Genomic DNA, 14,593 nt, shown 5'->3' with positions numbered 1-14,593 from the left:
AGACTGGGCATGTTCTCACCTCCTGGAGGATAAGGGGGGGTGGGGAAATGAGGAGGGAATAAAAGTTGAACCAATAGCACATATGGTCCCCAGATATGGGCTGGAATATTCTAATAATCTGAAGTTCCAGAGTTTAGATGGAGGTAACTTGGTCTGACGGCAGGTGAGGTGAGGTGATCTTCAAAACTGTCAGGCACCTGCAGCAGAATAGGGACACCAAAGGCCAGTGGGCCCGAGTAGGGGGCGGGGACGGAGAATGAGCAGCAGGGAATGGGAATCTCCGAGCCGTTCCTGCAGACTGAACACCGGTGGTCTGCGGAGACTGCATGGTGAGCACCATCCTCTTCCTGCCAGCCCATTCAGTAAACCCATAGCCCCTCCCAGGCACCTCTCTAAGGAGAATGTTCAAGGGCATGAAATTGCACACTAACAGGCTTAAACACAGTTTCCTCCACACAGCCATCAGGCTCCTGAAGGAACCCCACAACAGTGCTCTCGTGCTGCCCTTCCTTGGCGCTAATTTATCTTCCTTTTCATTGTTATCCTATATTAATATGAGAGATCAATCTTTTGGCAGAAGAATCCATCTCTCTCCGCCAGGTATTTTGTAACAAATGAACTTGAAACCTAGAATCTCATCACTTTTTTAAAATTGAGAGCTACAGTGCAGTTAAAGGCCCTTCCAGTCCACACTGTCCAAATACACTCGTGTGATCAATGATCCTACTGGCCCCGTCTATGGACCGTGGGAGGAAGCCAGAGCACCCAGAGAAAACCCTCTTAAGACCATAAGACACAGAAGCAGAAATAGGCCATTCACCCCATCGAGCCTGTCCTGCCATTCAATCGTGAGCTGATTCATTCTCCCACTCAACCCCACTCTCTGACCTTCTCCTGGCTAATCAATTTCTGCCATAAATACACCCAATGATCCGGCCTCCACAGCTGTATGTGACAACAAATTCCACAGATTCACCACCCTCTGTCTAAAGAAATTCCTCAACATTTCTATTCAAAGTGAACGCCCTTCAATCCTGAATTTGTGCCCTCTTGTCCTAGAGAGGCATGGGCAACCTTTTAATTTTTAATAATTTACACCTACAGCACGGTAACAGGGCATTTTGGCCCACGAGTCCATGCTGCCCAATTAACATACACCCCCCAGTACGTACTTGCAGGCCGAAATGGCATGTTACCTTGCTGAATGTCTAAATTAAAAGGCTGCCCACCCCTGTGGGGAACAACCTTTCCACATCGTCTCTATCCATGCCTTTCAATGTCCAAAATGTTTCAGTGAAAACCACCCCACCCCCGCATTCTCCAAAATTTCAACAAGTACAGGCCAAGAGCTGTCAAACGTTCCTCATATGGGTGACCTTTTCATTCCTGGAATCATCCTTGCGAACCTCTTCTGAGCCCTTTCTAATGAGAGTGAATCCTTTCTTCAATGAGGAGCCCAATACTCCAAGTGAGATCTCTCCAATGGCTTATCACACCTCATCCTTGGTCTTGTATTCTGTTCTTCTTGAAGCGAATGCCAACACTGCATTTGCCCAGGACCCTCTGCATTTGGGGATTTTCAATTTCCTCTCCATTTAGAAAATAGTCTTCCTGTTTATTTCTTCTCCCGTGCATGAGCGTCCACTTTCGGGCATTGCGCATCGTTTTCCACCTCTCTGCCCTTTCTAATTCATGTCCTTCTGCAACCACCTTATTTCCTTAATGACACCTGCTCCTCATATCATCTGCAAACTTGGCCACAAAGCCATTCCTTCTATAATGTAAATTGGCCATTCTCAGCCACAGCACAAAGCCTTGTTTTCTTTTCACCTCGTGTAACATCATTTTTTAAAAAATGTATATGGTGGGAGAGTAAATTTTAAATTTAGACGTCCAACACAGTAACAGGCCCATGCCATCCAATTGCACCCTATTGACCTACAATCCCTGGCACGGGAGGAAATTGGAGACCCACACAGACATGAGGAGAATGTACAAACACCTTACAGGCTGCGTGGGATTTGAACCTCAATCGCTGCACTGTTACAGCGTTGTGCTAACCCTAAGTATGGAAAAAATCAAAACCTGACCTGCTGCATAGGAAAGGGAGCCAATAAACATTGAGCAGAGCTCTGTTGGGGGGTGGGGTGGGGGCAAAGCTAAGGATAAAAAGGTTAAGAATGGCTGATCAAAATCATTTGTGCACAGCATGACGTTTGTCCCCCTCCACCCCGTCCCGGGCTTCAGTGAGCCAAACCGCTGACTGGTGTGTTTCTCTTCCAGTATCTGAGGAACTTCATCAATGGAGGACCTCCTGGCTACGCCCCCTACTGTGAGGAGAGGATGAGGAGGACATTTGCTAATGGCACACGGACCCAGCCACCAAGCTGGTTGGAGCTGCAGGTAATTCCCTGCCAAATTCAAGCTCCTTGCCTTGGAGGGGTTCCTGGAAGGCCGGTATTCCGTGACTCATTCACCCTGGTTTTGAAATGTCTTTAACAGGAGCTGGAGACATTTCCCGGAGGTCCTTGAGGGCTAATAGTTAATTCTCGGCCAAGGTTACAAAAGTACCTTGAGAAACTGAAGGGTCTCAGCAAGTTGATCGGCATCCACGGAGAGAAATGGCCAGTCAACGTTTTGGCTCAACCGAAATGTTGATTGACCAGTTCTCCTTATGGACCCTGCCTGACCTGCTGAGTCCCTCCAACTTCTCATTGTTTGCTCATGATTCTGGCACGGTTCAGGCAACACTGTTAGTTACACTGCTAGCAGCCTGGCGTTCGAATCCAGCATCCCTTGTAAGGAGTTTGTATGTTCTCCCCGTGTCTGCATATACAGGGGTTGTAGGTCAGTTGGGTGTAATTAGGCATAGGGGCTTGTGGCCGGAAGGGATGTGTGTCTAGATTTTTATAAAAAATTAAAAATCTAAATTATAAAAATAATAAGTTAAATTCCAGTATTTGCAGCTTCAGGAAAACAGCTGAAATCACTGTCGCATTCCTGTTAGTGGCCTCGCCTCCTGATCCTAACACCTTATGGCCCTTCGGCCAGTCTCGAGCCAGTCCAGCAGTCCGCAGCCCAGTGTGAATCCTTTGACCACCGTCTCCAGCAGCCCACAGCCAGCGTGGGTTCCTTGACTCGAGTCGCCTACCGCCTGAGTGATCCTCAGCCGCAGAGCCCCTCACTGGTCCCGCCACCGTGGTCACCGTCCCATGGGGGTCGTCGCACCTGTTCTCTGCTTCCCCAGAGTCCGCAACCTCTCATGGCTGCTGCCGATCTTGGGTGCAGGCTCCACGGTCGCGGATTTTTTAAGCCAAACCTCCATTGGCTTCTTTAGCAGACCATTTAAAGCCTGTGCAGAGCTGACGACAGTCGGACTGAGCAGTTGGACCCTGCGCGGAACACTGTGCTAGCCATCCCTGCTTCAACCCACTTCCAGCGACAACGCCCACGACTCCCATCATATACCATTTCCGGTTTCTGCCCAACTGCAGGCATTGCATGGTGGGAAATGTAGTTCTTCTCCACTTGCCCTAATAACACATTCATGTACTAATGCACAAGATGTGATCGTACCCAAAACTTGTTAACTTTTATCTGCCGTGAAGGCACACAGTGAAGTGCCACTAGTCTAACGCCCCCAACTATAAGAGAAAGAGAAGCAAAAGAGAGATGCTGAGTGTCCGTGGATTTTCCTCCAGTCTCTGACAGACCCCTATCAGTTGCAGTGGTGAACCTGAGCTCCTGGTTCCAAACCCTCCGATACAGTCTGGAATCTTTCAGCACCCAAGACCCACCTTGACCCCTTCATGCCCTTGGCAACCCTCTGGAATCTCAGTCCCGATGCTGGTCTCCCACAGCCAGTGTGGGTCCTTCAGTCTCTGAGCCCCATCGCTGGTGGTTTCTTTCCCTGTGGGGCTTCTCCTTCTCAGTGGAGGTGGGGAGAGTGTGTTCTGGTTTGTACCTCAGTGGAAAAAGCCTTCTTATATTTACTCCCCCTCATCATTTTAAATACCTCGATCAAATCTCCCCTCATTCTTCTACACTCCAGGAAATAAAGCCCTAACCTGTTTAACCTTTCCCAGTAACTCAGTTCCTGAAGTCCAGGCAACATCCTAGTAAATCTTCTCTGTGCTTTTTCATCTTCTCGATATCTTTCCTCTAGATAGCTGACCAAAACTGCACACAATACTCCAGATTTGGCCTCAATAATGTCTTGTTCATCTTTAACATAATATCCCAACTCCTAGACTCAATATAATCACGTGAGAAGAGGTTTCTTAAATGAGAGGATTTGAATCTCGGGGAAGAGGATCTGTGGAGATGCATTAATTTGATTGCATTCAAAGTGGAGATCAATAGGCAAGATCTATTCTAGGTTCCTGTCCATCACCCCACCTCCCCCCACCCTGTCTTTCCTTGTCCCTCTGCCCCTTTCCTTTGTCCCCTGCCTGTCACTCACAACTTCCTTCCTCCAGAACTCCCCTGCCTTCATCCTATCATCTTTCTCCGCCCTCTGCCCCTTCCCCAATCACATCTCATCTCCTTTATCCCCCGCCTCCCCCCCACCTGCATTCACCGGTAACCTGCCTCCTCCCTCTCCAACCACTGCATGTCCTCCTGGCTCTTGCTGTTCCTGATGGAGGGCCCCAAACACCAGCTGCCTCTTGCCTTCCATGGATGCTACCTGACCCGCTGAGTTCATCCTGCATGCCGTGAGCTGCTCTGGAAGTAATCGTTCCACCCTGGTTTAACTGCCATTAACCCCAACAGGCCACCAAATCGAAGAAGCCAATTATGTTGCCCATCACCTTCATGGATGGAACAACAAAAACCCTTCTTGCGGACTCCGCCACAACAGCCAAAGAGTTGTGCAACTCGCTGGCGGACAAGATAGGCCTGAAGGATCGATTTGGATTCTCTCTGTACATTGCGTTGTTTGATAAGGTAGGTGGGGAGATATCCCTCCATGTCCAGCTTTTGGCTACTGACCAGTAACTGCTCCCCTCCACCCCTACCTCAACCCAAGATGTTCAAGTTTATTATCATCTGACCGTGCATACACAACCAGATGAAACTGAGTGTACTCATTTACACACAACGTACAGCACATATTAATCACAGAAAGACACACTGTATATACTCATGTAATAGTCAATACCAGGTAAAAGGCCCCCTATTTTTGGTCCAAATGCCTGATATTTTCCATATATCCATATATTTATTTTTGGCCCCGACCACCTGCACGTCTGAGCTGCTAATGCCCCAACCGCAGACTCTCACCTAGGCCCCAACCACCCACCCGTCCGAGTTCCTGACGCCTTGGCCCCGGCTGTCTCCCCATCCGTCCGTGGACCCTCACGCAGGCCCTTCCGAGCTCCTGATGCCATGACCGCAGATCCTCACGCAGCCCCGGCTGCCTGCCCATCCAAACTCCAACCATCTGGAACAATGCAGCTGCTTACCACGGTCAAAAGTAGTGTGCATGTAATAGTCGACCCCCTAAATTTTACCCTAAATGTTGGTCTGTAGCGGGTCACTATGATTACAGCTTGAGGTATGGCGTGGATATAGCTTGAGGTTATAACGAGAAAGAAGACTCGCACGAAGGGAGTGTAGTCAACATTGAGTTTATTGAGATGCAGCTCTGCCTTTTATAGGCAGCCAGCCGCGTCACCACCAGGGCGTGACTTGAGCGGAGCTGCCTGGCAATTGGCTGCCTCAGATCTGCAGGCCTGGGTCAGACTCCCTGCGATCCGCTGACAGCAATTGGTTGATTCAGCCGCTATTACTGCAGCCTATGGGAGTGGGTCTCCCATCCCGTATCCTGCTTGCTCGATCACTGCATTCGACAACCATTTCCTGTGTCCGTCCATGGAGTGGGCCGCTGCAGGTCCATAAAATTCGACTATTGCACGAGTATATACGGTAATTTAAAATAAATGTTTTGGGATGATTTACTCAATCCCAGAATACCGTTCATCAATCCAGGGAGAGTCTAGGACAAGGGGACACAAATCTAGATTGAAGGCTGTCCACTTAGAACAAAGATGTGGAGGAATTTATTCAGCCAGAGGGTGGTGAATTTGTTGCTACTGGCGGTGGTGGACGCCAGGTCATTGGGTGTATTTAAGACGGAAATTGACAGGTTCTTGATTAGCCATGGCATCAAAGATATATGGGGAGAAGGCCAGGAATTGGGGCTGAGTGAGGAAATGGATCAGCTCATGATTAAATGGTGGGGCAGACTTGATGGGCTGAATAGCCTATACCTGCTCCTATGTCTATTTAAAATGTTGCCATCCCCATCTAGGATGCAGTTCATGCCCTTCCCTCCCCACAGTGCTCAACACTCCCTGAAACCCATCCATGGTTCCCTAAGGACACCCGGGCATGACCATACCCAGGGAGGTGACCAACACGTCATTGCGGGAGGAGCAGTGAGCCGCTCACTTCCAGAACCAGTGGATGGCAAGATTCGCCAGGAGCAAGGCTACCAGGACATTCCCCTCTGTTCCCGCCCTCACACCTCCCCGCACCGGGTGGCCCAATGATGGAGGGTGAGGCTAAATGCAGCCAGAATGCTTGTCAGAAAGTGACGAGGGACTGCATCCATGCACATTCTACGTACACATGGTCTCCTTCAGCCCGCAGGAGTATCATGCAGCTGGGAAATCCGAATAGCGACTTATTACAGGGCTCCGCTCGATGCAGTACCATCCACCCCAGTTCCCCAATGTACAACGGTTGCATCCCTGCATGGAGGGAGCTCCATTGGGAACCCCCCTCCCCCTCCAACTAGAAGATGGTAAAAACCAAGCACCAGGGCACGTCCAGGCGGTGAAGAAGAGTGAGGAAGTGACAGACACAACATCGAACGTGTCCCGTCAGGGTGCGTAACTGCTTGGGACGGGAACTGCTCTGCCCAAAACAGCAAGAAACTGCAGAGAGTTGTGAACATGGCTCAGTCCATCACCCTCCCTTCCATCTACACTTACCCCTGCATTGGAAAAGCAGCCATAGTGTTAAAGGATTCATCACCCTTCAGCCACGAACTTGAACTTGTTATGAATGTCACAGTACTGTGCTTTCAGGGATTTGGAAGTTCACAAGGCCTTTGTCCTCACCTGTCTGTTCTCCAGGTCTCCTCGCTGGGCAGTGGGAAAGACTACGTGATGGATGCGGTCTCCCAGTGTGAGCAGTATGCTAAGGAACAGGGGGCACAGGAGAGGAACGCACCCTGGCGCCTATTCTTCCGCAAGGAGATCTTCACGCCCTGGCATAACTCTGCCGACGACTTGGTGGCAACGAACCTTATCTATCAGCAGACCGTGAGGGGCATCAAGTTTGGGGAATACAGGTGTGACAAGGTGAGTCAGCCCTGGTTGGGGTCATACGTCTGCCCCGTGTCCTGCAGTGAAGGGATCATACGTACCCGGTGTCCTTTACTGCAGGGGTTATACGCATGCCCCGTGTCCCACAATGCAGGAATTATACGTACAACTTGTGTCCCTCAGTGCAGGGGTTATACCCATGCCCACTGTCCCATAGTGGAGGTGTTATAGTCACACCCCATGTCCCTCAGTGTGGGGGTTATGCGCACACCTGGTGTTCCTTAGTGCGGGGGTTATGTGCCCACAATGCGGGAGATATACGCATACTCAACTTCCCACTGTGCAGGGCATATATACATGTCCAGTGGAAGGGGAATACGCACGGCCTGTGTCCCATAGTGCAGGGGATTAACTGAGTGAGTTGTTTTGGTATTATTGAGCTATGATCATAATCATGCAAGCACATGCAGGCCCTTCAGCCCATTGAGTTTGGGACTATCCCCAAGTAAATTTGCTCACCATGTTCCCATCAGCTCTCCTCTTCAGGTTCCATCACTCATCTGCACACCTGACAGCCATTTACGGTGGCCAGTTACCCTACTAACCACACACATGGAAGGAAACCCAGGCCGTCGCGGGGAGAACGTGCGGACTCCGTGCAAGTTGCATCGGAGGCCCGGATTGAACTTGGGCCACTGGGGCTGTGGGCCAGTGGCACTACCTGTGGTGTGAGGGTGAAATCCATTCAAGGTTGCAAATGCGATGATGGTACCCACTGGAGCCTGCTTCATCTGAGCCACAAGTTTGCCCTGGCTCTGCCCATCCAAACATTCCACTAAACATTCTGTTTTACTTCCCACAGTCACGACCTGGTCTGCTGAGTGTTTCAGCTATTGCTTTGTTTTAGGGTTTTGGCATCTGTAGTGCTGCATCTAGATCAATGCTGATCTAGACTCGTGGTCCAAATCCATGGATTTGCCTTATGTAACCAAATATGAGAGGATAATGTAAAAACACAATGTTGGATAAGGTTAAACAGTGTACTTTAATGTAGCAAAGATAAAGATACATAACCAAAGTTTCAGGCTGGAGCCCTTCATCAAGGTATGAGCCAAATAGAGGCAGATGCCCAAACAAAACGGCCACATAAAGTTGGCATCTTTGCTATCTCAAGTACCTTGTTTGGCCACCTGAGTTTCCCCAGCATTGTGTTTTCACTTCAGTCACAGACTTTTGCGTTTTTCCCATGAGTTGATCGTGCTTTTGGTTGAGACCCTGCATCAGAATTTGGGGGAGAAGGACAGCGGCTGGTGTGTAGTAGTGCAGAGAAGGGGTAGGTCAGGTAGGTGCTGGGTGGAACCAGATGGAGGGGAGGGATGAAAGGAGAACAAAATCCTTGGAGGAATCCATTGGGTGAATGCACAGCGTCTTTTGCCCAGAGTAGGAGTATTGAGAACCAGAGGACATAAAGTGAAGGGAGAGGGATTTAATAGTAATCTGAGGGGTGACATTCTTTGTTACACAGCCTGGTGGGTGTATAGAACCAACTGTTGGCGGAGGGAGTTAAGGCAGGTATATTTGCAATGTTTAAGGGACATTTGAATGGATACCAGGTTAGGATGATTTGAGAAAGGTATGGGCCAAATGCAGGCAGGTGGGAGTTTTTGGTCAGTATGCACAAGTTGGGCCAAAGAGCTTACTTCCATGTGGTGTGACCCCTGTGCCAAACAGAGGAAGAACCTGGTAGAGTGGGGAAGGAGCACAGGATGAGGAGTGGGGGGGTGAGGGGGGTTAAATTTTCAATCAACATGGAGTTGTAAAACAAACAAAATCAAAGAAACATCACAGATCTATACAATAAAATACCAGAACCAAACTGCGCGTTGATGTAGAAAGAAGGAAGAATCAATTCACGTTCAGAATGATCAAATTCTGCACAAAATTACACAACGTGCCAATGTTAAAAAGAGAACAAAGAAAAAGAGAAGGATCCCCTCCCCCAAAGGAAAAGAGAGGTGATTCTCCCACATAATGTGACAAAATCATGTTTTCCTTAAGCATTAATTACATACAGATGAAACATTCTGCGATTCATCCAGAGCTTCCTTCCTTCCCTTAAGTGATAAGTGTCTTGACATAGACATCTTTAAGAATACTGGAGATAATGGTATTGGAGACCGGAGCGGGTGGGGTGGGGGGGGAAATGGGTTAACACCCCCCCCCACCCCTCCGTATATCTTAAATCCCGACTCAGGTCAGACCAGCAAAATGGATCAATTTCTCTCCCCAAATCTGATTCCCATCTCTCTCTTGACTTATCAAGTCCTTGTCTATAGGAGTTTCTGCCTGAAGTAAGAAATACATTTTGGAGATAAATTTCTTTGTGATTTCCCCTTTTAAACCAGAGTCCTTATTTCAGTACATTGTAGAAAGGCCAGTGCTGGGACCTAATTTATCCTTTAAATAAGATCTTAACTGAAGATAGCAGAAAAAGGATGTATTTAAAACTCCAAATTTATTCCCAATTTGTAAATGTCATAAATTGTCCCTGCTCAAAATAATCATCAATATATTTGATCTCACTGAGACCAAGTTTCTAGAATGTTATCATCAATTGTTAACGGAATTAACTTATTTTGTGGTAGGGGTTTTTTCATCTTGTATTTGTATTTGTGAGTTCTAAGACAACACTTGGATGAAGGAAAAGGTTCATTGCTTTAGAGTTGTTATAAACAGCCCATGAGGCTTCAAACCTCCATTACAGATCTTGGATACGGCAGTCCCCTGCTGGTAGCCAAGTCTGATCAAACAGGAACTATAATCAAGTCCTTGCTAGTGGCCATGCAAACATGATCACTCTCATTACAGGGGTGTTTGGGGTGAGAGCCTCTCCCCCGACACCAATTTGACCATTGAGTGTGACCCTGTATCAAAAAGAGAAAGAGCCTGGCAGGTGGGGAAGGAACTCAGGGTAAGAAATGGGTTTAGTTGAAATTGGAAAATTTGCGTACATTGTCACTATCCTGAGGAATTGCATTTAAGGGAAGGAAAAGAAGCTTAAAGGAGATGAGTTGGGCAAGTTTTTTAAAAAAAACATCCCTGTGAGTGCCTTGAACAGGCTGCCAGAGGAAGTGGTGGGAACAGATACTGTGGTAGAATTTGACTTTGTCACATTAATCTGCAGAGTAGAGAGACTTGGGTCATTGGACTTTGGCAGATGAAGCCATAGGAGAGGCTACAGTTGTGATGCCCAAAGGCATTTGCACAAATATATGGATAGGAAGGGTTTAGAGCAGTGGTTTTCAAAGATTTTCTTTCTACTCCCATCCCACTTTAAGTCATCCCTATGCCATCAGTGCTCTGTGATTAGTAAGGGATTGCTTAAGGTGGGATGTGGGTGGGAAGGGAAGGTTGAGAATCATTGCTCTAGACCCAATTGTTACTGAAATATTTGGCTTGATAAAAATTGGCATTGGCCCATTTCCTTTGGAGTTCTGAAAACGTGCACAAAACAAGTCAATGAGGTACAATTAAGACAGTGGTTTGCAAACTTTTTCTTTCCACCCGCATCCCACCTTAAGCAATCCCTTACTAATCACAGAGCACCTATGGCATAGGGAATACTTAAGGTGGAATGTGAGTGGAAAGGAAAAGTTTGAAAACCACTGGTTTAGGAGGATATTGACCAAATGGGCCTAGCCCAGAATGCCCAACGTGGTCAATATGGACAAGTTAGTCTGAAGGGCCTGTTCCTGAATTTGTTTCTGTTTTTTTTAAATTTTGGGTGTTTCATTGACTTTTTTCATGCACATAAGTGTTGGTGAGAATACATGGAACCCCCTTCCCACCAGGAGCACTCACAAAGGGTGCCCCAGTTTATGAATACTGTTCAATCCCACCTTCTCAATGCCAATATATACTGGCTTTACCAGTGCTACCTTCATCACAGAAAAGCTGGAGGAACTCAGCAGGTCTTGCAGTGTCCATAGGAGGTAAAGATGTACAACCAGACTTAGCATCAGAACAAATCTTATTGGGGAGTATTAGGGTGACCGTGGGGGTGTTGGGGGGGCTAGTTTGAGGTGGTGGGTGGGTGGGCACAAGCTGCCATTAGAGAACTTAATCAGGGTGGGAGGGATGGTGCGGGTGCCATCCCTGCCATGGACCTGCTCCATCCGCCGCCATCACCCTTCCCTCACCCTCCAGCGTACCATGCACGTGTGCAGACGAAGCAGTGTGGTTGGTTTGGGGGAACCCCTTCTGATGGTGTCACCCGGTGCGGCCTGCACCGTCCCAGTGATGCGCTGCGGGTGGGTGGGGGCAGGGCACAATAACTCATTTGATGGCTGGCGGATGACCCCCCCCCCCCCACCCACCATGACAACTGACATTTTGGGCAACAAGGTATGAGTAAAAAGCAGACAGGCCCCTGGATTAAAAGGCTGGGGAGAGGAATTGCAGAGGGGGAGCAGTGAGGGAGGGTATCACGGAACTCCCTTCGAAGAGAGGTAGGCAGGAGGAGTCACGTGATGGAGTAGTGGCCGATCGGGGTACTCCAGCCCTCTCTGGAAAAGTTTAAAAAAAACACAGAAAACACAAAGGCACAAACATAAAAATTAAAATAAAGTGAAAGTAAAGGTGGGAAGAAAATGGCAGCGAAGAAAGAAAAGTCAAAAGCAACAGGAAGAAGAGAAGAAGAAAGGACGTCGGAAGAAGAAGGTGAAGGCCTTACCTGTCCGAAGAGGTCCGCCGCAAAGAGAGAAGCCCGCTCCCTAAGGTCAGTTGAAGTCCCGAGCTCGGGACTACAAAAATGGCTCGCGGAGCCAAGCAAAAGTGCGCAACCACGCATGACAAAAAAAACACTGACGGGAGGGGGGACCAGCTGAAGAGTCGATCTCCACAGCTGAGAATGAAAGCTACAACACAACAACAGGAAGAGAACATAGAAAACAACGAGAACAAGAAAGAAGAGAGTAAAAAGAAAACAAGGAAACAACAGATGACCAACCCAGAGGAAGAAGAAGAAGAAGAACATAGAGAAATGGAAGAAGAAGGGAAAGGCAAGACAATGGATATTTTTTTTTAAAGAATATATGGAATCAGTAAAAGAATGGCAATCACAAGAATTTAGTGAAATAAAAATAAGAATTAAAAGTACAGAAGAAAAAATGAATAGATTAGAGATGGTCATGTCAGATATAGGAAAAAGAGTGGACAAGGTGGAAGAATGAGAAACAGCCGTAGAAATGGAAGTAGAGGACTTAAAAGAGAAATTAGAAGAATCTAATAAAAAAGTTAGAGACACATGAGCTGTTAGCTCAGAAGATAGATATAATGGAAAATTATAATAGAAGAAATAATATAAAGATAGTGGGCCTTAAGGAAGATGAAGAAGGCAAGAATTTGAGAGAATTTATAAAAGATTGGATCCCCAGGGTCCTAGGAGGACCAGAATTACAGGAAGAAATGGAAATAGAAAGGGCACATAGAACATTAGCCCCGAAACCACAGCCACAACAAAAACCAAGATCCATTTTAGTAAAATTCCTAAGATATACAACAAGAGAAAATATATTGGAGAAAGCAATGAAGAAAATAAGAGCCACTGGAATACAAAGGTCAAAAAATTTTTTTCTATCCAGACATAAGTTTTGAACTCCTGAAGAAGAGAAAGGAGTTTAATACAGCAAAAGCGATCCTATGGAAAAAAGGATATAAATTTATGCTAAAGTACCCAGCGGTACTTAAAATAGTTATTCCAGGGCATGAAAACAGACTATTCTCGGATCCGGAGGAAGCACGAAAATTTGCAGAACAACTACAAAACAGACAGAGAGATGAAGACATGTAACGAGAGTTAAAATGACCACGAACTATATGAATGTGTGTATATGGGTGTCCGTGAACTACTCTTTGCAGACGATGCCGCTTTAGTTGCCCATTCAGAGCCAGCTCTTCAGCGCTTGACGTCCTGTTTTGCGGAAACTGCCAAAATGTTTGGCCTGGAAGTCAGCCTGAAGAAAACTGAGGTCCTCCATCAGCCAGCTCCCCACCATGACTACCAGCCCCCCCCCCCCCCCCACATCTCCATCGGGCACACAAAACTCAAAACGGTCAACCAGTTTACCTATCTCGGCTGCACCATTTCATCAGATGCAAGGATCGACAATGAGATAGACAACAGACTCGCCAAGGCAAATAGCGCCTTTGGAAGACTACACAAAAGAGTCTGGAAAAACAACCAACTGAAAAACCTCACAAAGATAAGTGTATACAGAGCCGTTGTCATACCCACACTCCTGTTCGGCTCTGAATCATGGGTCCTCTACCGGCATCACCTACGGCTCCTAGAACGCTTCCACCAGCGTTGTCTCCGCTCCATCCTCAACATTCATTGGAGCGCTTTCATCCCTAACGTCGAAGTACTCGAGATGGCAGAGGTCGACAGCATCGAGTCCACGCTGCTGAAGATCCAGCTGCGCTGGGTGGGTCACGTCTCCAGAATGGAGGACCATCGCCTTCCCAAGATCGTGTTATATGGCGAGCTCTCCACTGGCCACCGTGACAGAGGTGCACCAAAGAAATGGTACAAGGACTGCCTAAAGAAATCTCTTGGTGCCTGCCACATTGACCACCGCCAGTGGGCTGATATCACCTCAAACCGTGCATCTTGGCGCCTCACAGTTTGGCGGGCAGCAACCTCCTTTGAAGAAGACCGCAGAGCCCACCTCACTGACAAAAGGCAAAGGAGGAAAAACCCAACACCCAACCCCAACCAACCAATTTTCCCCTGCAACCGCTGCAACCGTGTCTGCCTGTCCCGCATCGGACTTGTCAGCCACAAACGAGCCTGCAGCTGACGTGGACATTTACCCCCTCCTTAAATCTTCGTCCGCGAAGCCAAGCCAAAGATGTATATATATATATGGTGCTGCCACATTGACCACCGCCAGTGGGCTGATAACGCCTCAAACCGTGCATCTTGGCGCCTCACAGTTTGGCGGGCAGCAGCCTCCTTTGAAGAAGACCGCAGAGCCCACCTCACTGACAAAAGGCAAAGGAGGAAAAACCCAACACCCAACCCCAACCAACCAATTTTCCCTTGCAACCGCTGCAATCGTGTCTGCCTGTCCCGCATCGGACTGGTCAGCCACAAACGAGCCTGCAGCTGACGTGGACTTTTTACCCCCTCCATAAATCTTCGTCCGCGAAGCCAAGCCAAAGATATATATATATACACATATGTATATATATATATA

General features: G+C 47.8%; 1 protein-coding gene across 4 annotated transcripts in view; it reads left to right on the top strand.

Annotated features, from left to right (window-relative positions):
• The window catches only part of myo7aa (myosin VIIAa), a 268,383-nt gene that overhangs the window by 186,497 nt on the left and 67,293 nt on the right, over positions 1-14,593 (top strand). For all 4 annotated transcript variants that reach the window (XM_069892099.1, XM_069892100.1, XM_069892096.1 and 1 more), the window contains 3 exons: positions 2,284-2,403; positions 4,774-4,947; positions 7,143-7,370. In XM_069892099.1, coding sequence (XP_069748200.1) covers positions 2,284-2,403; positions 4,774-4,947; positions 7,143-7,370 — 522 coding nt within the window. The remainder of the gene's footprint in view (positions 1-2,283; positions 2,404-4,773; positions 4,948-7,142; positions 7,371-14,593) is intronic.

This window comes from Narcine bancroftii, chromosome 7, assembly GCF_036971445.1.
Source record: "Narcine bancroftii isolate sNarBan1 chromosome 7, sNarBan1.hap1, whole genome shotgun sequence".
Taxonomy (NCBI): domain Eukaryota; kingdom Metazoa; phylum Chordata; class Chondrichthyes; order Torpediniformes; family Narcinidae; genus Narcine; species Narcine bancroftii.
The sequence above is the reverse complement of the archived record's forward strand: the minus strand, read 5'-3'. Positions and strand labels throughout refer to the sequence as shown.